The sequence below is a fragment of the Daphnia pulicaria genome, chromosome 5 (assembly GCF_021234035.1).
Source record: "Daphnia pulicaria isolate SC F1-1A chromosome 5, SC_F0-13Bv2, whole genome shotgun sequence".
NCBI classification, from domain to species: domain Eukaryota; kingdom Metazoa; phylum Arthropoda; class Branchiopoda; order Diplostraca; family Daphniidae; genus Daphnia; species Daphnia pulicaria.
In genome coordinates, this window is record NC_060917.1 from 1867904 (window position 1) to 1888002 (window position 20099).

General features: G+C 44.5%; 4 protein-coding genes and 1 long non-coding RNA gene across 10 annotated transcripts; 3 read left to right on the plus strand and 2 right to left on the minus strand.

Moving 5' to 3' along the window:
* The first annotated feature begins 3653 nt into the window (after window positions 1-3653).
* On the plus strand, window positions 3654-4596 carry LOC124341366. Its single transcript, XM_046794450.1, has 2 exons — window positions 3654-4180; window positions 4431-4596. The coding sequence occupies exons 1-2, from the start codon at window positions 3694-3696 to the stop codon at window positions 4478-4480; spliced, it is 537 nt and encodes a 178-aa protein (XP_046650406.1). The 5' UTR covers window positions 3654-3693; the 3' UTR covers window positions 4481-4596.
* A 1425-nt stretch (window positions 4597-6021) lies between these two features.
* LOC124341051 (importin subunit alpha-1-like) lies at window positions 6022-8324 on the plus strand. Its single transcript, XM_046793947.1, has 7 exons — window positions 6022-6258; window positions 6333-6477; window positions 6546-6693; window positions 6755-7010; window positions 7068-7608; window positions 7673-7944; window positions 8103-8324. Exons 1-7 carry the CDS (start codon window positions 6196-6198, stop codon window positions 8166-8168), a joined length of 1491 nt encoding a protein of 496 aa, XP_046649903.1. The 5' UTR covers window positions 6022-6195; the 3' UTR covers window positions 8169-8324.
* Window positions 8325-9346: 1022 nt separating this feature from the next.
* LOC124341525 lies at window positions 9347-11655 on the plus strand. Of its 2 annotated transcripts, none has more exons than XR_006918416.1 (5): window positions 9347-10082; window positions 10156-10274; window positions 10380-10728; window positions 10838-11166; window positions 11236-11655. It is a non-coding gene; the product is annotated as an uncharacterized LOC124341525 (long non-coding RNA). The 2 variants fall into 2 exon arrangements; XR_006918417.1 differs by having other exon boundaries at window positions 10838-11142.
* A 99-nt stretch (window positions 11656-11754) lies between these two features.
* On the minus strand, window positions 11755-16092 carry LOC124341339 (semaphorin-1A-like). Of its 5 annotated transcripts, none has more exons than XR_006918222.1 (8): window positions 15925-16092; window positions 15643-15848; window positions 15183-15572; window positions 14080-15112; window positions 13681-13910; window positions 12908-13594; window positions 12515-12828; window positions 11755-11886 (listed from the first exon to the last, which is right to left on the minus strand). XR_006918222.1 is itself a non-coding variant. In XM_046794407.1 (7 exons), the coding sequence occupies exons 6-7, from the start codon at window positions 13429-13431 to the stop codon at window positions 12741-12743; spliced, it is 612 nt and encodes a 203-aa protein (XP_046650363.1). In that variant the 5' UTR covers window positions 13432-13594; window positions 13681-13910; window positions 14080-15112; window positions 15183-15572; window positions 15643-15848; window positions 15925-16092; the 3' UTR covers window positions 12307-12740. The 5 variants fall into 5 exon arrangements, 2 of the variants coding, with proteins under 2 accessions (XP_046650363.1, XP_046650364.1); XR_006918220.1 differs by having other exon boundaries at window positions 12370-12828; XR_006918221.1 differs by having other exon boundaries at window positions 12322-12828.
* A 1495-nt stretch (window positions 16093-17587) lies between these two features.
* On the minus strand, window positions 17588-19883 carry LOC124341046. Its single transcript, XM_046793942.1, has 5 exons — window positions 19682-19883; window positions 19436-19611; window positions 19209-19372; window positions 18993-19147; window positions 17588-18932 (listed from the first exon to the last, which is right to left on the minus strand). The coding sequence occupies exons 2-5, from the start codon at window positions 19575-19577 to the stop codon at window positions 17888-17890; spliced, it is 1506 nt and encodes a 501-aa protein (XP_046649898.1). The 5' UTR covers window positions 19578-19611; window positions 19682-19883; the 3' UTR covers window positions 17588-17887.
* Between the last annotated feature and the right edge of the window lie 216 nt (window positions 19884-20099).

The window sequence follows — 20099 nt, forward strand, 5'->3', positions numbered from 1 at the left end:
CATCGGAGAAATGCCCATCGGGGCGATAGTGGAAGAGAGGCCAGAGAGTGTCCCAAAACTAAGGATGCAGACCGGTTGCTGGGTACCGGCCAGATCCCTAAAGGTAGTAGCGATCAGACCCCTGGAGCTGACGAAATATGGGGACTGCGTGCTGGTCGAGCCGTCGGAGAAACTGCTGGCCTCGAAACGCCTCTCGACTGGGAAGGCTTGTTGTTGAGCACCGTAGGGGTACTGAAGCAAATAGCAATCACCAATCTATCAGAACAACAACAGTGGTTGGAGGCCGGAGTGGTGCTAGGGGAGATCCACGAAATAGACAAGATAGCGGATGAGGACTCACCGGAAGCAATGATCGCAGGAGTAATGGCAGAGGAAGAAGACAGCAGTGCCAGAGGGCAGGACTTCGACAAAAAGATCTTTGAAGGGCTGAGTCCGAGTCAGCGGAAGAAAATTTTGCAAGCTCTCTTGGAGTACGACGACCGTTTTGCGCGAAAGGGTGACAAATTAGGAAAGTGCACGGCAGCAGAACACACAATCGAGACAGGGGACGCCAAACCCATTCGACAAGCGCCGAACGCCAGGGCATGGAGAGAGCGAGTAATAATTGAAGAACAGTGTAGGGAGATGGAAGAGGCCGGGGTGATTGAACCATCGAACAGCCCGTGGGGAGCGGGTGTGCTACTCGTGTTAAAAAAGGACGGGACCTGGAGGTTCTGCGTGGATTACAGACGCCTGAACGCGGTGACCATCAGTGACGTGTACCCATTACCCCGCATTGAGGAGACGTTGGCTCGCCTGGAAGGGGCGGCATTCTTCTCGATCATGGATTTACAGTCCGGGTACTGGCAGGTCCCCATTAAGGAAGCGGATCGTCCCAAAACAGCGTTTGTGACAGCGGACGGCCTGTACCAATTTAAAGTTATGGCCATGGGGTTATGTTCAGCTCCCGGAACATTCCAGAGGATGATGGATGTGGTGCTGAGTGGTCTTAAATGGACTACCTGCCTGGTCTACTTGGACGACATAATTGTATACTCGCGGACATTCGAGGAACACGTTCACGGGTTGCGATTGGTATTGGACCGGTTGCGAGGCGCAAATTTAATGGTAAAATTGGAGAAATGTGAATTTGCCCGACCCTCGCTGAAGGCGCTGGGACACATCGTTGACAAACACGGTGTCTCACCGGACCCCGAGAAAATACAGGCGGTTCGTGATTTCCCGCGGCCGACACTGGAGACGAGCCACGCAAAACAAATTAAAGCTCTGCGAGCATTCCTTGGATTTTTATCTTACTACAGGAGATATGTCAGAGGGTTCGCGATGACGGCCAAGCCACTCCATGACCTGGTTGGGGCAAAAGGACCTATGCAATGGGAAGAAGACGCCGAAAAGAGCTTTCAGGCTTTAAAGAAGGCACTAGAGGAGGCCACTCGGCTGGCCCACCCCGACAATTCAAAACCGTTTGAGATCCACCCCGACGCTTGCGACTACGGGATTGGGGCAGCATTGGTCCAGAAAACTGCGGAAGGGGAGAGACCAATCGCTTTCGCGAGCCGGCTGCTGACAAAAGCTGAACGTAACTATTCCATTACTGAGAAGGAGTGTCTGGCGCTTGTGTGGGCTGTAAAAAAGTTCCACAGCTACATCTGGGGAGCAGAGGTAAAGGTGGTAACCGACCACCACGCTCTTTGTTGGTTGATCACCAAGAAAGACCTAGCGGGCCGCTTGGCACGATGGGCGCTTTCCGTGCAGGTGTACCAGCCTCAGATTGTTTACAAGAGTGGTCGGCTGCATGAGGACGCGGATGCGCTGTCTCGGTACCCGGTAACCACCAAAGGAGAGGACGACGAGGACGATTTGTTGCCGGTCTTTTCTGCAGCCCTGGAAACAGAGCGTCACCGGACAAGGGAACGTCAGGAAGCCGTGCCGAAGTGGCGAAAAATATTCCTGCAGTTGGGGAAGCGAGAGGGTCGAGCGCACAAGAACTTTGTTGTATCTAACGGGTTGCTGCATGTACGCACGTTGGGTAAACAAGGTATGCGCCTGCGACTTTGTGTCCCACCAGAGCAGCGGAAGGAGATATTGGATTCGTGCCACGGGGACAAGTGGGCAGCACACCTCGGGATGACACGGACCATAAACCGGATTACAGAGAGATACTACTGGCCACGGATGGTGCATCATGTGATGAACTATGTGAGGGCATGTACACTTTGCCAAACCAGGAAGTGCCCCCCTAAAGAGCCACAAGGATTAATGGAAGTCATTCGGGTGGAACGACCATTTCAGAAAGTGGGCATTGATGTGTTGGGTCCGTTTCCTGTAACTATGGGCGGCAATGTGAACATTATCGTCGCAGTGGACTATCTGACGAAATGGGCGGAAACCCGGGCTATGCGAACAGCAACGGCGCGTGAAGCGGCTGAATTTTTCGTCGAGGACATCGTACTGCGCCACGGCGCACCGGAGAGTGTAGTGACAGACTGTGGCAAGTGCTTTATTGCGGATTTCACCAGAGAGATAATGCGACTCATGGAGGTTGACCACAGGACCACGACGCCGTATCACCCGCAGGCTAATGGGCTAGTGGAGCGGCTAAACCATACGCTGGCAGATATGCTGTCGATGTACATCAACAGCACCCACACCAACTGGGACGAGATTCTACCGTACGTTACGTTCGCCTACAACTCCAGCAGGCAGGAGTCGACGGGAAGGACTCCGTTTTATCTCACCTATGGGCGAGAGGCGAGGTTGCCAGTGGATGTGGCTATAGGGGCAAGACCGTCAATCGGATCTAATGACCCACTTACAGTGGCCCGAAATTTGGAGACGGCGAGAGAGGAGGTAAGAACGCGTTTGGAGCAGGTACAAGAACGCCAAAAGGAGCTCTACGACGCAAAGCACAGGGAGGCTCTAGAATTCATTCCTGGAGAAGAGGTACTCGTGTACAAACCTTTTCGAAAGGTTGGGCGGTCTGAAAAACTGCTGCATCGTTGGTTAGGGCCCTATGTAGTGGTTCGTCGCGCATCGGCGCTCAACTACGAAGTGAAGAAGCCAAGGAGTAAGCAGAAGGAGCTGGCACACGTCGTAAGGATCAAGAGATTTGTGAGGAACGGAGAATGGACGGTGACTGAAAATGGACAGAATAACGAGGTGACAGGAGTGACGGGAAGGACTGTGCCCAGGCCCCTTGAGAAAAGCAGCGGGGGCGTCGGAGCGGCTACACAAGTGGAGACTGGGCGACCCAAAGGACGCGCAGTGGAGACCTCGGCTGACCAAGGACAACAGGAGGAGGCTGGGACAAATAGTCCCCCGGAGACGGAGGGAGCCACACTGCGGCGATCTACGCGAACGCGGAGGGCCCCGGACCGGTTCGGACCTTCGGGCGAAGCATCAGCAGTTGGGGCTCTTCTTCTGCTGCTGGGCCTACTCGGGCCTCTCATGGGGGTACAGCCGAGCCAAGGACTGCAACGCGGGTCGTTTTTGAAGGACGGAGTGGTCTTTAAGTTTCAAGGGGACATTTTTTTCAGTGACTCGGAGTGGGTGGTGGTGACAGATGTCTCTCTCGGGTCCATCGAAACCGCGATCACCGCACTGCGTCACTGGTTTTCGGTAATGGCGAACGAGGGCAAGGGTGTAACGGACGTAAAAAGCGAGCATCTACGCACCAGGGTGAAAGACCGAGCAATGGAAGGACTGGAACTTCTGAAAGTAGTGAACGGACGCTATCAGACGCTACGAGAGGCACTGGTTGGGCCGGAAAAACGAAGCAAACGAGGCCTGGTTGATGCTGGAGGTACGGTGCTACAGTGGCTATTTGGAGTGGCCACCGGACGCGATTTGGAAGGACTGAACGGACAGTTACAGGCCCTGGGACGGGAGACGACAGGAATCATCCACGCCGTGGCGCAACAAGCAACTCTCGTGAACGAGACCTGGCGGGAGCTAGGTGAACACGTCCTCGTCATGCAACAATTGAACAAAGCCCACATGTCCCTGGAGAAAGAATTCAACTGGTGGAAGGTGAACATCGTTGAAACTGTGTCCTCCCTGGAACGACAGATGCTCTTGGAGGCGAGAATAGACGACGCATTTCGGACTGCCCAACAGACTATGGACTGGGTGAGGATGACGTTGGAGGACGTAAGCGTCGGTCTAGCACTACTGGCAACTGGTAAGCTACCCCCTGAATTATTTCCACCTAGTCAGCTGCGGATAGTGCTCAAGGACATTCGGTCGAGACTGACGACCGGGTGGGACCTTACGCCAGCCTTACAGACTGGTGATCTGTGGAGGGCATACCAGGAGGCGCAAGTCGTTTCGGCCGCAACAAAAAACGGACTGCGACTATTCATCCACCTGCCTATTATTGAAGTTACACAATCTTTTGAGTTGTATGAAATTTTTGTCTTGCCTGTATTCAGCACGGCCGGGAATATTGGGTTACGCTACGCGCCAATACCCGCATTTCTAGCCGTTGGAATGGACCGTCAGACTTTTATGGAGTTAACGGAGTCCGAAGTTCGGGTCTGTCAAGGTCGTTCGGGCTCTGTTTGTCCACCTAGTAAAGCCATCTACCGCAAGAACTTTAAGAAGACCTGCGCAATGGCGCTATTCTTACAAGATTCTGGAAAGAAAAAATTTGAATGTGACCAAATTGTAGTTGAATGGAGAGGCCCGGAGGCCATTTACTTGGGACAACGCCAGTGGGCAGTGTCTATGAGTAAACCACAATCACTCGTGATGGCTTGCCCTCAGCAAGTGGACATGCGGAATCATCCGAAAGCGGAACTGCCTTCTGTCGGAATTGTGGAAATTCCTCGTGGATGCTCGATCCAGACAGACGAATGGATTTTACAATCCAGCCAAAAATTTTCTACAGTGTCTACTCGGAACGCCAGCATCTTTATGCCTCGGCTGCGAGGGGTGAACTGGGCTGTGGCGCAGGACCCGGTTGACGTAAGCACAGACGCGGACGGGCGTTCGGTCAACTCATCGCTCCAGACGTCATTGGAGACGTGCTTGAAGCGAATAGCCAGCGGCAAAACTGGTGCTAATGATTTTGGTAAGACTGTTCGGGCTCTTGAAGAAGGCGACAAGGAAAGGCGAGACGGAGCGCAAGGCCTGCGGCTATATCCATACGAGCTGTGGGGTGGAATGCTGATGGCGTTTGCTGCGTGTGGCGTGGCAATATGGATTCTATGGCGCCGTGGCGGTGGGAGCACTGCAGAGATGACTGAACTACGCATTCGTTTGCTGGCCTTGGAGGATATCCTACGGGCTGAAGCGGAAGACAGGAGAGGCCAGCGGGGAAATACGTTGGAGCGTCTGACGAACTTAGACGGCCGTATGACAGCCCATGAACGGACTTGCATGTCGGCGTTGAGCAACCTGGAGTCAGCTGTTGGAGATCGGCCCGGGAGAGTCGGCGTGTAGGCCTTGCGGTCTACTTTTCATCGACTTTTTTGTTATTTCGTTTTATTTTTTTGTTCTCTCTCTTACTATTCGTTTTGCTTATTAGGCTTGTTTGTTTTTGTATGCCCTATTTGTATTCTCTTTTACTATTAATTTTTTTTGTTATTCTTGTTTGTTTTTGTATGCTTGCCTTGCTATGTAGTATTTTTTTTCTTGACAAGACGTGTAGTGGCAGTCGGGACGTCTGCGTCTAGAAGGGGGGATGTCGCGTTGATCATTGATCACGCGTTGGCCATTGCCCCCGCTATACGAGCCCGTTGGTATGTAGGCCAACCGGTAGTGTGGCGTCAGCATCCGCCGACGCCCAACACCTATATAACCATGTAGCTACACTTGTATCGCTCTCGCTCTAGTGCAGTAGTCAGTACAATACACGTTAGCACGTTACAATATAATGATATTTTGAAAAACATTATTATATTAAAAAAGTGGCGGTTTTGGGCTTCCATATCGGAAGACTAGGAATGCTGAATAGCAGTTGGTTTTCAATTTCCAATGATAATAAAAGCTAGACTTCCAGCGGATCGGCGAATGGAGACAAAAGAAGTACCGATATCATTTTTCCCAGGCGACAAAATATTTTTTGAGAAACAAGTACAGTTTGGCAATGCTGCGTGAAGTGCAATAGCAACTTTGACAGTTGTAGTACTTCATGTGTGAAGTGCAATAGGCGTGACCATTTCCTTTTTCACAACGTTACTTTTAACTATCAAAATGCAAATTGAAGTGAATCCCAGCCTGTTTAACTACTCCAAACAGAAGTGTAGAATTGTTTTGGTAATGAGCATTAATGTATGATATATAGTCAATTTAATTTCATCAATTTAAAAAATTGTTTATCTTTCTCTTAGGTGTCTGATGAAGGGTTGAGGAAAGTCAAAGAAGACTACTTCTTGCTGAAGCCACAACTTGGAGTTGATTATGAGCTTCTCTACCCTCTTCAAGAACCAAATCATATGGCTGCAGACAAGATGAGCATTGAAGACATAGTTAATGGTATGACTGTGGCAGTTCTTTTTTGAATGAATTCTAATTTCCTATAAATATTTATCATGCACATATAGGTATCAACAGTGGTGATATAAACAAGGAAATTACAGCAGCCCATGCTGCACGTAATATCCTCACCAGGGAATATTATCCACCTATTGACATCCTCATCAATGCCAATGTTGTTCCCAAGCTGGTTGAATTCCTCAGTCGCGTTAATAAGTATGTTGAGTCACTTCAACTTTGTTTCCAAAGATTTCCTCATGACATTTTTTTGGTTTAGCCCTGATCTTCAGTTAGATTCAGCTTCGGCTATCGCCAACATTCTGTCAGGCACATCTGACCAGACCAAAGCTGTCGTTAGTGCTGGGGCTGTCCCTGGTTTGATATCTTTGTTGGCTTCACCTCACCCAGTTGTGGCTGAGATAGCTATCCGCGCTCTCGGTAATATTGCAATTGACGGACCAGAGCATAGAGATGTCGTAATCGAGCAAGGCATCCTTGAACCCTTGCTCCTTTTGATTAAACCAGAAACTTCTGTAAGTTCATTTTTAAATTAACATTGGTTAACATTCAATAACTTATTTCATTATTAGGTTGAATTCTTGAGCAACGTCACTTCGGTTTTGCTTAACTTGTGTTGTCACGTGAACAATCCACTTAATGTCCCTACATTCCGACAGCTTCTTCCCGTCCTTGCCCACCTAATCAAGAACAACGACGAGGAGATTCTCGCCGACGCTTGCTGGGTTCTGGCATATATTTCAAAAAATTCTGATGAACGAACTCAAGAAGTTTGCGACGCTGGAGTCGTCCCTCGGCTCGTCACATTGCTCAATCACAATGAGACACCGGTCATCGAAGGCGCTCTGTGTTCAATCGGACTCATCGTCGCAGGCAGCAATACTCGAACCGAACTCGTCCTGGCTGCTGGTGCCTGGCCGTTGCTGGCCAAATTGCTTGTTCATTCCCAGATCCGCATCGTCCATCATGCGGCCAAAATCGCATCGAACATTGCTGCCGGCAATGCCGTAATCCCCGTTAACAACGTTACTCGTCCGTTGGTTGACGTCCCGATAGAAGTCGGCTTGAAATGCCAAAAAGAACCAGCTAGGGACATCACCAGCAACACTTTGGGTAATTCATTTCAGTTTGTATGTGGCTGATTGATTTTAATTTTTTTTTTTCTTAATAATTGCAGATGGCAATGCCAATGTGATCGATTTGAAGATAAGTGCCATCGGTTCTTTGTGCACTTTGTTGAAAGACAAGGAACCGGAGACTATCGAGGTCGTGTTGGATAGCTTGGCTCTGATTTTGGAGGCAGCCGTGAAAATGGACGAACTGGAGAAAGTTTCACTTCACGCGAAAAAGTGTGGTGGCTTTGATTGCTTCCGAGCTTTTCAGAGTAGCCCCAACATAAAGATTCGTCAGAAGTCGCTGGCTATTCTGGAGCGGTACTTCTCCACTCACGTAAATGATTCGTTTTATCGGTTTTTATGGCTTGTGTTTCTTAATAATACGATGATTATCACAACTGTCCAGATTCAGAGTGTTTGTGTTGACAACTTTCTATAACTGAAAATTCTTCTTTATTTCGAATTAATCTTTGTTTTTATTTATTTCGACAGTTGTCTAATGAAGACGAGTCAGCGCCATCGACATCGGGCGTATGGACGATTACCCCCTGCAACTAACGCCCCCCCCCCTCCTCCCCGTGGGATCGACTTGTGCCCACTCCTTGCAATTTAAGAAATCAAGAACAAGAACCAGCCATTTTAATCGTCCGAAGGAGGTTTCTCATTCTGAAGTTTAATCTAAAATTCTTTATACTGCCTTTTCTTTCTTCAGTTCCTCCAACGCTATCCTAATTATGAGTGTTCCCACACAGCACATTTGGTTCCTCGGGACCTCCTTAGATCCTCTTAGTTTTCTCCCCAGTCTTTCCTATTGAGTCCCTAGATTTCTCTTAAAACCTTCTTTTTGGTCACCTGACAGCTGCCTGGTAGCTTCCTCTGTACATCTTAGAAGTGCCTCAGTACATCTTAGAAGCTCCTCATAAGACAAAAGACTCGATAAAAGATTCGTCGCTTCCCGGGATCGAACCTGCATCTTTTCGCATCGCAATCGAACTTGCTAACCACTACACCATTGTTGTTCTGTAGTAGTTAACATATTTTCACGTAATTATATTCTTCATTATTTACGTTTGATTTGTAAGTTGTTTAGTTATGTACTCATGCTTGACACACGAGTAATGTACTCTTTATTGACGCATTGATATATTAACTAACTGGTTAACGAGATAGAAATGTTTTAAGGGTGTGTAACATTGCAGCCATTATGACTGCAACAAATTCAATAGAGATTTTTCGGCAAATTAAAATTTAGTTAAAGTGTGGGAAGAAAAAATGTGCAGTCGTTTTATTCTTGCCTACACTGTAGCTTTTTTGCGTTACGTATAAATGGCACGGTTTAATGTTTTTAGTTTATTGATACAAATGCATTTTTCAACTCTCATTTTAACAAATTTTAGTAAATTCGAGTAAATTTGCTTATTATATTTCTTTTTGTATTATTTATACATGATTTCAACTGCTAACTTGTTTTAATGTACCTGGATGAAATATTCTAAAGCTAGGTCATTGTGATCCGCCTTTCTTAAAATAAAGAGTTTGTTGAAAATAAATCAGCAGTCCTGAAGACCTCCTGAATAACTTCTTTGGAGAAGTCGAAAGAAAAAAACCCACACGCAGAAATAATATATACTGACATTCCCGCAACCTTCCCCAGTGCCTCCTGCCTCTACTACCATAATCTTTGGGAGGCTAAGAGCCTTTTCGGAGGATCCCAGGAGGGAGGTGTGCTGTGTGGGTTGTCCTTTTCTTTAAAGTTTTGTTTTTCCAAATTGTTTTTTAGTTGAAAGTTGCTATGCAAAACGTCTCCTTTCCTCTTTCTCAATTCGCGATAAAAGAGTAATACAAAAAACGGATCAACTGTACATTTGATTCGTTTTGATGTTGTCACAAGTTTTTTCACATTTCAAGTTGATTTTGTCCCAATTACACTTCGTCTGGTTGTTAGCTTGTTTCTAACCAGAAATTCGAACCCATAAGCTAATAACTTATAATAGATATGACAGTCTATTATTTCTTATTTATGTCGTCGGTTCGTCGCCTTCTGTTGATCCCTTATCATATTTTGTTTTTTTACTTGTAGTTATAATCATTCCACATTATTCTGTTTGTAAATATCCCATTACCCTAATTGAATATTAATGTTAAAGTTTTGTAATTGTCTAGTTGATTATGGCGTCGTGCTGCCGTTGGGTGTTGTATCGTTGATGGCTGGGTCGACCACCGGTGCACTGATGTCTCATGGTATGGCGGGTATCAAACCGCAACGCCGCCTGAACTACACGACCAGTTACTACTCCGAGCCTCCCAAGTACTACACTGCAAGTGCAAAGGCTCCATATTATTACACCACTACTCATGCTGCCCTGAGCTACTAAACCGAATCCCCGCAGTATTATTCTTCCCTGAGGTACACTACCAAAGGTTGGAGTACTACACCGAGGCTCCGAAGTACTGCACAACTACATATCATGGGTGAATATTCTGTTACACGGAGTTTTAAATATGCCAATTGTTAAATATCTAAATTATTTACTCTAATCGTAAGGAGAGAAAAGGTGAAAGAATTCAGCAGCCGAGTGAGCATCTCCATTACAGCAACAGGAACTGCTTTGCTCTATTTGTCATCAACTTCATTCTTCGTCGCTTTACAAATTTTAAATAAAGGTAAACATTTTTCCATAGAGTTCTAAATCAACTCTTTTTTTTTATATCTGTTATTATACCAGTTCCATAATTAAATAGTAATGTTAAAATTTATTAACTGTCTAGTAAACTATGGCGTCGTGTTGCTGTTGGGTGTCGTATCGTTGATGGCTGGGTCGACCACTGGTGTACCGATGTCTCCTGGGTATGGTGGGTATTAAAGCACAACACTGCCGTGCCGTCTTACTATTTAGCATCAATTTCCGCTGCTCCAGCTTACTACACTGAGGCTCTCAAGTGCTGCACCACCAAGGCTCCAGAAAATTACACCACAGCTCATGTTGCCCCGAGCTACTACGTTGAATGCCCGAAGTATTTTTCTTCCCCGACCTACTCTACCAAAGAGTCGAGTACTACGTCGAAGCTCCCAAGTACTACATCACCAAGGTCGAATACTACACAAGAGCAATCATGGGTAAATTTTTTTTTATTTTTTCATGGAAATGTGAATCAACTCTATTCTTTTTCTAATTGCCAATCTGCCAGTTATTATTGTATATTAATGTTCAAATTATGTTGTCTAGTAACTTATGGCTTCATGCTGCTGTGAGGGTTGTAACGTTGATGTCTGGATCGATCACTAATGTGCCGATTTCTCTTGGCTATGGCGGGTATCAACAACAACATACTCAACAACCGGTTACTACACTGAGGCCCCCAAGTGCTACACCACCAAGGCTCGAGGGTATTATACCACAGTTTATGTTGCCCCGGGGTACTACGTAGAAAATCCGAAGTGTTTTTCTTTCCCGAACTTTACTACCTTCAACACGCCGCCTCCTTACTAAACAACAACGTCAACACCTACCTACTATACGAAGGCCTCTAAGTACTACGCCACGAAGGCTCCTGAGTATTAAACTTCAACCTATGATGCTCCAGCTAACTATAATAATGCTTCCATGTACTATTCTGTTCCTAGTTACTACACCGATGCTCCAGCTTGCGATGCAGCCACCAAATCGGTCAAATGTACACCAAAGCGCTCAAGTACTACTCTGCCCCGAATTACTACACAGCGGCTGCTCCTTCGTATTATGTTGGACCGAAATACTACACTGAGCTCCAGTTTACTACACTACAACCCACGTTGCCCTCAGCTACCATACCAAGGCCTCTCTCCCATACCGATGCTCCCAAGTACTACACAACCAAGGCACCCGAGACTAACTGAATGACTAACTGAAGTTGGCGTAACAAAGGAATTGCAGATAGTAAACGGTTCTACATATCAGTTTAGATTTTGGATAACCAATGTTAAAATTTAGAGATGAAAATATATCAATATATTTATACAACAACATTGTTTTATTACAAGTTATAAGATACAGCAAACTTATAACTTAGAAAAAGAATTGCTTTATGCCTTTATTGTCCCACCTCCATCCACACGAGGCCGAACAGCGCGGCCCGTCCTAAAGAGCTAGGGGAGAACAAAGGCGTAGCAGCCAACGGGTTAACTAACACGGACACAAACGAAATAATGCCAACAACAAAAGATGATCCGCGTTGACATTTTGGAAATACCGGCGACGTTTTGGTGTCCATCTTCTCGACGTTTCCTCTGCATTACCTGAATAAAGAGAAAATAATTCTTATTTAGTGACATAGAATTTTACATAATAGTTCATCGATCTGGTTAGTTTGTCATATACGGCACGTCACGTTTAGGTTTAAAAAAAAAAAAAAATTCCAAAAAATTATAAAATAGGCCTTACTATTTCCTATATCTTATTTATGAATCTGCGGTGTAAACCGGCACAAAATAATTGTTCCGTGCCATTATTTTTTCGATTAGAAATGGATTAAGATCGCTAGAGGGAACGCCAAACGCTTTTGTACAACAACCAAAAATCGGAAACTCAAATTTAAACAAATTGGTAGATTAATTTTAATTTTTCGTTTTATCCCAACTTAATTAAATATAATTATAATTAAATGGATAGATTAGTTATTAGGGGCTAATTTCTTAATCATCTTGTGGGTTTAAAAAAAATTTCATTCTGACCCCAATAAAAATATTATTCTTTTGTCGCGGTTGTTTTTAGAGGTAGACCTTTTTGACACTACGGGCCGTTCCGTAATTGTCGCCAAGATTTCCGGCTTTGTTGCTGGATCGGAGCGTTCCACCGTAAAGGGCGGCCGAGCCGTTGAGCGGCCCAAGCAGCTGGAGGCCGCCCACACCTCCGACCATTCCGCACCAGCTGGTGTTGTCCATTGTAGGCAGTGGAGTGTTGCGGTTGTTGTTGGCTCCTCATCGAGCCGGCCCCGTAAGCGTCACGACTGCGGAAACTGCTGTAAGGGTCCCTGGCCGGATTGTTGGACATTGTCGTGTTGGTGGCCGTGGCGTAATTGTTGCCGCGGTCGCTGTAGAGCGCGTAGAGTCCGTTGGACGGGATCGAAGAGGGCGCCCACAGCGTCATCGTCTTATTGACCGTCGGCATCAAAATCGGCTCGGCGTACATCGCCTCCTTTTGCAGAAGCATCTTGATGAGCAGAAGCATCCTCTTGTAACCTTTTCATCGTGATAAAATAAATGGGGAAAAACGTTAGAAATGCCGGAAAACAACAATTCCAGAATCGATGGATCGTACCTTCGCATGTGGCAATTTTGCCGCTGCTCAAAGTACTCGTATTCAGTGTCCGGGTAGGGCATGTTGTCCTCCTCGTTCTTGCGGCACTTGCGTCCGCAGCAGTAGCCCAGGACGAAGCCGAGGAAGAGGGCGGCCGGCGATCCGGCGGCGACGGCGATGACCAAAGTCTCGACCGTGTATTTCGGCTGCGACTCGTCGGGCGAAATGCAGGGGCCGTTGTCGTTGCGCACCGAGCTGCCGCCGCCTCCGCCCATGTCGTCCAAATCCAAACTTTCGTCCATTCCGGCGTCCATGTCTCCCTCTCCTCCTACGGCTCCGTCATCCTTGTCCACGCCTTCGGCCGAATCGGAAGCGACGTGGCTGTGGGTGGCGAAGGATTTGCCGCCCCTGGAAGGTCCGGCCGACGACGGCGGGGAGGCCGGAAAATCGGCGTTGAAGACCAAAGCTTCCGCCACGCCGGAAGAGGACGACGAGGAGGCCATATATTCGGCGCTATTGTCCCGACTGGGCGGCAACTTGACCATCGATTTTCCCTTGGATTTTCCGTGCGTCGAATCCGGGCACGACTCGTGAAATCCAGTGGCCACGTTCTGGAACAAATTCGAGCCCAGGGTCCACGACCCGACGACCACACACTGCTTCCGCTTGTCTCAGGCGCAGTACGGATCGCGTAACTTGACGCAATCGCTGGAAGAAAAAGAAAATGTTTCAAATTTTCCCGCCGAATTTTGGGTGTCGAAATTCAGATTTGGTTTGCAAAATTTGTTGTTTACCTGCAGGTGGAGACTTTGTCGCTATAGCAACGCTGGAGTTTGAGCGAGGCGATTTCACTCTGAGAGGAGACAACCAATCGCGGCTCTTCCGAGCTTCCGTCGACGCCTCCGCCCACTTTGTCGCGGTGGATCATCATGTTGGTGACGGGCACGGAAACTGGGAAGACTTGCATTTCCTCAATGATCCGTCCGCCGGAATCCTTTGATGGCCTTGATGACTTTGCCGTTATCTTTTCAGAAAAAGAAAAATGAGAAAATGAACAACAAAACAAAATTCCTTCCAACACAAATTCCCCCCGGGTGTCATCAATTGTTGTCCAATCTCATCCGCCAAAATAAGAAAAAAACACCACAAGTTTATTTAATTATTCTTAAGAATTCAATAATTGGTCAACTTACTTCAACGATGTCCGATTTCAGAAAGTAAATCTTCATGTGATGATGGTAAAGCGAGCTAATCTTTCTTAAAACTGCTTCATCCAATATGTTTGTAATGCCATGCATTTTTTCTTCAAGTTCTTGGTGTTTGACTGTTTGGTCAAGGATCCTTTTCGTCGTAGTTGATTGAGCGACACTTGTGGCACTGGTAGACGTTCTCTCCGCAATTGGAACAGACTCCAGGGTGATCAGGGATGGAGGCGGAACAGCGCGGGCACTGCAGCATCTCCGACGAGGCGTGAAGGTTCTCGTAGAAGGCGGCAAATTCGATTTTCAAATTGCAACAAGTCATGGGAAACGGCAAGTCGACTTTAACTTCGGCCTGACCAGGTGTCAACGAAAGCTTCTTAGCCTTGAGCCATACGCCGGGCCGGTTCTTGAGCTCAACGGCGGCCTGGATGGGTCTGTTGTTGTAGAAAATGTTGATGTTGCGCACCATTTTCGTTCGTTTAATTTCGGTAATGCGCAGAGCAAAGCGGTTGACGTTGTGGCTCCGGTGGCTCCCAACCAACTTAATGATGTGGGTCGACGTCTAGGTCGGGTAGTGAATTTTCCACCTCGCGAGTTTTTATGGTGAAATAACCAAGCAGATCGACAAACTGAGAAGTTTTCGGCTGTCGAGTTGGAGGCCAGACCACAGAGACCACATGAGAGCGACCAGGTCTTGCAGCTGGGCCACGGTAGAATGGCGACAAAATGGGGGGACTAGGGCGTGCGCATGCCAGCGGACGGTGGAGACGTTGCAGTCCAACAGGAAGCAGAAAATAAGGTGGCTAATCAGACGGCGTTCCACGGTGCGATGTTGCTGCTGGACAAAAATGCCGCAGACGCAGCTTTCGGCGACCGTAATCCCATAGCTCTGCCGTTAGGTCCGACTCTGTGGATTTCCTGGCGGTCTCGAGGACGCATGGGAGCGTATTCTTTCGGCTGAGAAGGTCGGCGGACCAAAGCCTGGCATTATCTGTCGTCCGTGGCACCGCAGTCGCAGAAGAAACTGGAAAATTTTGAGTAAGTGAAGAAGATAATATGATATATCAAGAAATACAAATGGGCATGTAGCTTACCAAAGTGTCACAGAAGCTCGCCGTTTCATTCACGAAATTTCACTTTGTCATTCAAAGTCCACATACATACTTGAGGTAGGAGTCATCGAGGAAATTTTGGGGGAACCACTTCATCCAAATGCCAATTTCCACCATACAAATGGCTCGAATATTGGGAACAATATCTCGGTAACGATGGACAAAAACCGACTTGAATGTGCAAGCCAACATTTTTAAAATTTCATCCATGTTTTTTTCAAGTTCTTGGTGTTTGGCAAGTAACGCTTCGAGACGATCACTGGCTCGTTCATCCCGAGTTTTCTGCCGCTCTGCTTCATACTGACGAGACGTGTTATCAAGATGAATCGATGCAGTCAGAGCCACTTCAACCAACCAAATTGAATTTCATAGCTAAAACAAATATTTGGACATTAAGTGAAGATGAAACAAAAACAAACTATTTATAAAAAATATAGTTTACCAGCAAGTGTAGCAGTATGATGAAACGCTCTTACTGGTAAATCAGAAAGACCAGTAAGTAGCAAAATTACATTATCCATGAGGTACTGATCATAAATGATGGAATGTTTGGCATTGCTTAACAGGTGTCTGAACGAAGTCACAGAAGTTGCTTCAAAATTTTTTCCATTGTGGACCAGACATGATTATGGGGTATTCATAAATTCCCTAAAGGATTTAATTAGTTGAAATGAAATCAACAGTTAAATCAATGGATGAAAATCAAATGGGAAAAGTATAATACTTCATCAAAATCTTCAGTCATATGACGGATTATCACAGCATGTTCCATGCTACTTTGCATTTGAGAGCTAATTTTCCCTTTGCATCCGGAAGCACTAATGAAGAACTGCATACTGCATTATGGCACACAATCCTGAGTCACGATCAGCTTTGTACTTTTCAATCCATTCACCTACAATTTGCTGCAATCCATAATGGAATAAATATTAATTTTTAGAAGACGCTATTCTAATTGAGGAGTTTGTTTCAATACCTGAAATGAGCTTTTGCCATGTGGAAATGAAAAGATTGACAGATGACCATCAGAATCATTCTTTGTTGCAAGGCCAAAGTCTCCAATCTTCAGCTCCATGTCTTCATCGAGGGAAAGATAATCCAGTTTCAACTTTCAGTGAATAAACTTGTTTTCGTGGAGATGCTTTACACCAAGAAGAAGTTGGTGCATGAAAAAGCGAGCTTCAGGTTCTGTGATGGCTTTTCTTCTTTTTGCAGCTCCATGAGACTCTAAAAAAGTAACACAACATTGAATAAACAAATTCAAAAAACCAAATGAAATGGTTAGGCACTTACCCTTCTTTTTCAAAGCTCCAAAACAATGAAGAGAAAGTTGCTGTCCTCAAAAAAAGCTGTGAAATCCAACAATGTGTTTATGGACCAGCAAGCGATGAATAGAAATTAGGATATTGAAAGTTCAAACAAAAACTGAACTTGTACAGAAATTAGAAAAATCCGATATGCTGCATATTTCAATTAAAAATGTAGTATGAAAGATACTGAAAAATAAAGAACGAATTCAAACGACCAATCCATTTTTCAGCGTCACGTTCACGAGTCAAGACCACGAGACGAATTAAGCAGACGATAGAAATAGAAGATAAAACGAGATTCCAAAAGGCAGTACGAAAATTCTCTACTAGGTGGCTGACTGCCTAGAAAAGTAAAGAATTGGCGGCTTTTTCAAATCAAAATGAATGAAAATGATAATCAAATTCGTACAGTTCAAGGAATGGGTTTTCCCTGTGATAAATGGATGTGGAAAAACATTTTTACCGTGTGTTGTGTCCACCAATTTCAGTAAACTAAAAAAAAATCAAAATAAATGAAAAATAACCCGAAATAACACACCAAAAATATGATTTAATTTGAATACTTATCAATGTTGAATATCACCACCACTTTGATGTCGTCGGCCAGTCTCCGTCGCCTTTTTTTGTTCCTCTGTAGACCTACTGACCATTACTGAATTACTCAATCAAGAACCAAGAGTTAACCACACAATTTTAATTGGGTGTGATTAACTGATTACATATGATAACGTCAATAAGGTATTCTAGGATATTCAGAAGATAGAATAAATCAAGTGATGAGGATATGAGTATGATTGACGAAAACCTATGATGTTGGCAGAACTTACAAAATATATAACACTAAATAAGACTTTACATAATCTGAAAAAGACAGATATTTGCTGGTTTTCCTGTCGGTGTAATGGTTTAGGAAACCATGTTCAAGGCGGCAGTTGTTGTTCACGATCTAACAGAAAACAGATAATCATATTACATACAAAATATATATCATTAACTATATATGACGTATTGCAACACAGATGAATGTGACAAGCTAAAGCTAACTATATATTTCAGAAGAAAAACTATTGGTGGAAATCTATGTTCAGACTTTATTAGTGGGTAATGACTGACTGACATGACAAGAATGAAGGACAGTGTGACATTTTACGAAGCTTCACGACTAATTATAAGTGAGGGAAATTTAAGGAAACAAAAAAAAGACAAAATAGTAGTTGAGACTATTGATATCGTTAAAAAAATTATTCTCAATCAAGAATAAATCTTTTCTCAGATTCTGATCGATTCCGACATTCATCACCAACAAAAATATATCTCCCTCGCGTTCTTCGACGTATAAGTCGTCTTCAACACGCTTCAACACCAAGATAAATTTTACTAATAATAACCGATGAGTAATTGCCAATTGTTTTTTTTAGCTTGCCTTTCCCAACACTCTACATTACTCTTCGTTATTTCAACACACCCATCGATCAAGATACTTCTAAGAGGGTTTTGAGCATTCATGAAAATATCAATTCCTTTCTCGGTCACATTGTGGCAATCACGAACGCATAACCTTTCAAGATTATTGAATTTTTGAATTCCAGCGACTTTTTGGAGGATGTCGTCGTCGAGCGTAGAACATCTAACAAACGTTATTTCCACTAATAAAGGAGAAGACAACAACAAGATCAAGTGTTCGCGCGGTATACCACTACCAAAAACTCTCAACTTTTCCAGTTGCTTTAATACTTCAGGTTCAGTCTTAACCCATTCTTTAACAAGTTTGGCGGTGGAATAACTCAAACCATAGTGTAGGACAAGGGAGTGAAGGTTTGGGCAAAGCTGTGTGATTACCAGAATATTGACATCACTCAACATTGATAGGGAAAGTTTCTTCAGTGATGAATTCCCAAAGGCTTTTAAAATTGGAGTCACACCGCCACCAAACGTGACGTTACCATTAGAAGGGTAATCTCCATGCATTTTAAAATTACGGAGATTTTTAAGAGACAACAAATCAAGCAAATCACTGTCTGTCAGTCCTTCGTAGCTATTGATTTCCACCTGGATCACAGACGGGCACAGCGACAAAACAAATCCCAGAGCTTTAGGGATGTAGGAAGCAGAACGAGAGATTGTTAAACATATCAGAGAATACTTTGGAATCTCTAACTTTTGGTTCAAGAAAACCTCTTTGTGAATCTCCGTCAAGTTTTGAACAGTAGGGATATGGTCCCAGACTTGAAGACTATGAAAGTTTTCTAAGATTATTTGGATTCCGGCGTGGGTAATTGATGTTAAGATCGAACCCAACTTAAGAAGAGATTTGGGCAGCCCCAGTCCATCACCTCCACTTCCTAGATTACGCGTTGCACCGTCACACAATCCTTTAACTCCAATATCTGTGATATTCTGGCATGCATTAAACTCCAGTACTCTACGAAAGAAACCAGAATTGTTTTTAACAAATTTGGCATCAAACAAACATTTTGTTTACCTCAAATCTTTGCAATAAGTTCCTATTACTTCCAAGCTGCTGTCATCTGCATCAGAACATGAAATGTCCAGTACTTGTAATTTTGAAAGCTTAGGAATGAAAGAAGTAAATAATTCATCAATATTAGATAATTCCCAAAATAGATGTTTCAAGTTCTGAAATAGAAAGAATGTAATGTATCGATATTAAAGGAAGTGTAAAAGTAAAATTTCTTACTACACATCTCTGCATTGAATTATCAAGCTCAATGAATTGATCTTCAGGGCCTAAATCCCTCAGATCCAAGGTCTCTAAATGTGGAAGAGCCAGTAAACCGAGAAATTGTTTCAAACCTCCTCCGTCTCTAAGAGCAATGATGATTTCCTCCAATAACTTGTTAGCTGTTATAAAATAGGACAATTTTAAAATACTTTTGGATAGATCATTGATAGTTGTCAACTTACGCAACTGATCAAAAGGACTGTTGATAGATTGATTGCTGTTAGCAAAATCACTGGTTGGTTCCTCACACAACAGAGCCATGTTGTTTACAACAAAATCAAGGCATGTTTGGAATAGCGATTTCACTCCAATCAATTGTGGCATAGTGGAGTTTAATGAGCTGTTTATAAGACTCTCTCTATTTAGTTTCATTTAAAAACGATTAAAACCAGTTTATAACATAAACATGCCTTTAATGAAATTGCTACCTTCACTGTTCGTATTGAGATAAAAAGTCAACTTGGACGTCGGACGAACTTTAACACTTCACACTACTACAGTCCTAGTGAGCTGCTGACGAGAGATATCAAGATTTAGATATTTGGTGACTGAACCGTGGCTTAAAACTACTTTCCTTCCCAAAATCTCGCAATGCTTTGCTTTCGTAATTCAGAATGGGAGTGGAGCTGAACAGCTGACGCATACGACATGGCGACGATGGCGTTGCCAGTTTAAAAAATTTATTTGACCGGCATGACCGCAGGCATTCAGACAGAGTTTCAGATAGTAAATCAGAGTGATTGGAGCCACAAAACTCAGTCAAGAGCTATAGAATAATTAAAATTTAAATAAAAAACCAATAAAAAATTTCTTTCTATTACTCTGTTATTGCCAATTGAAAATCTC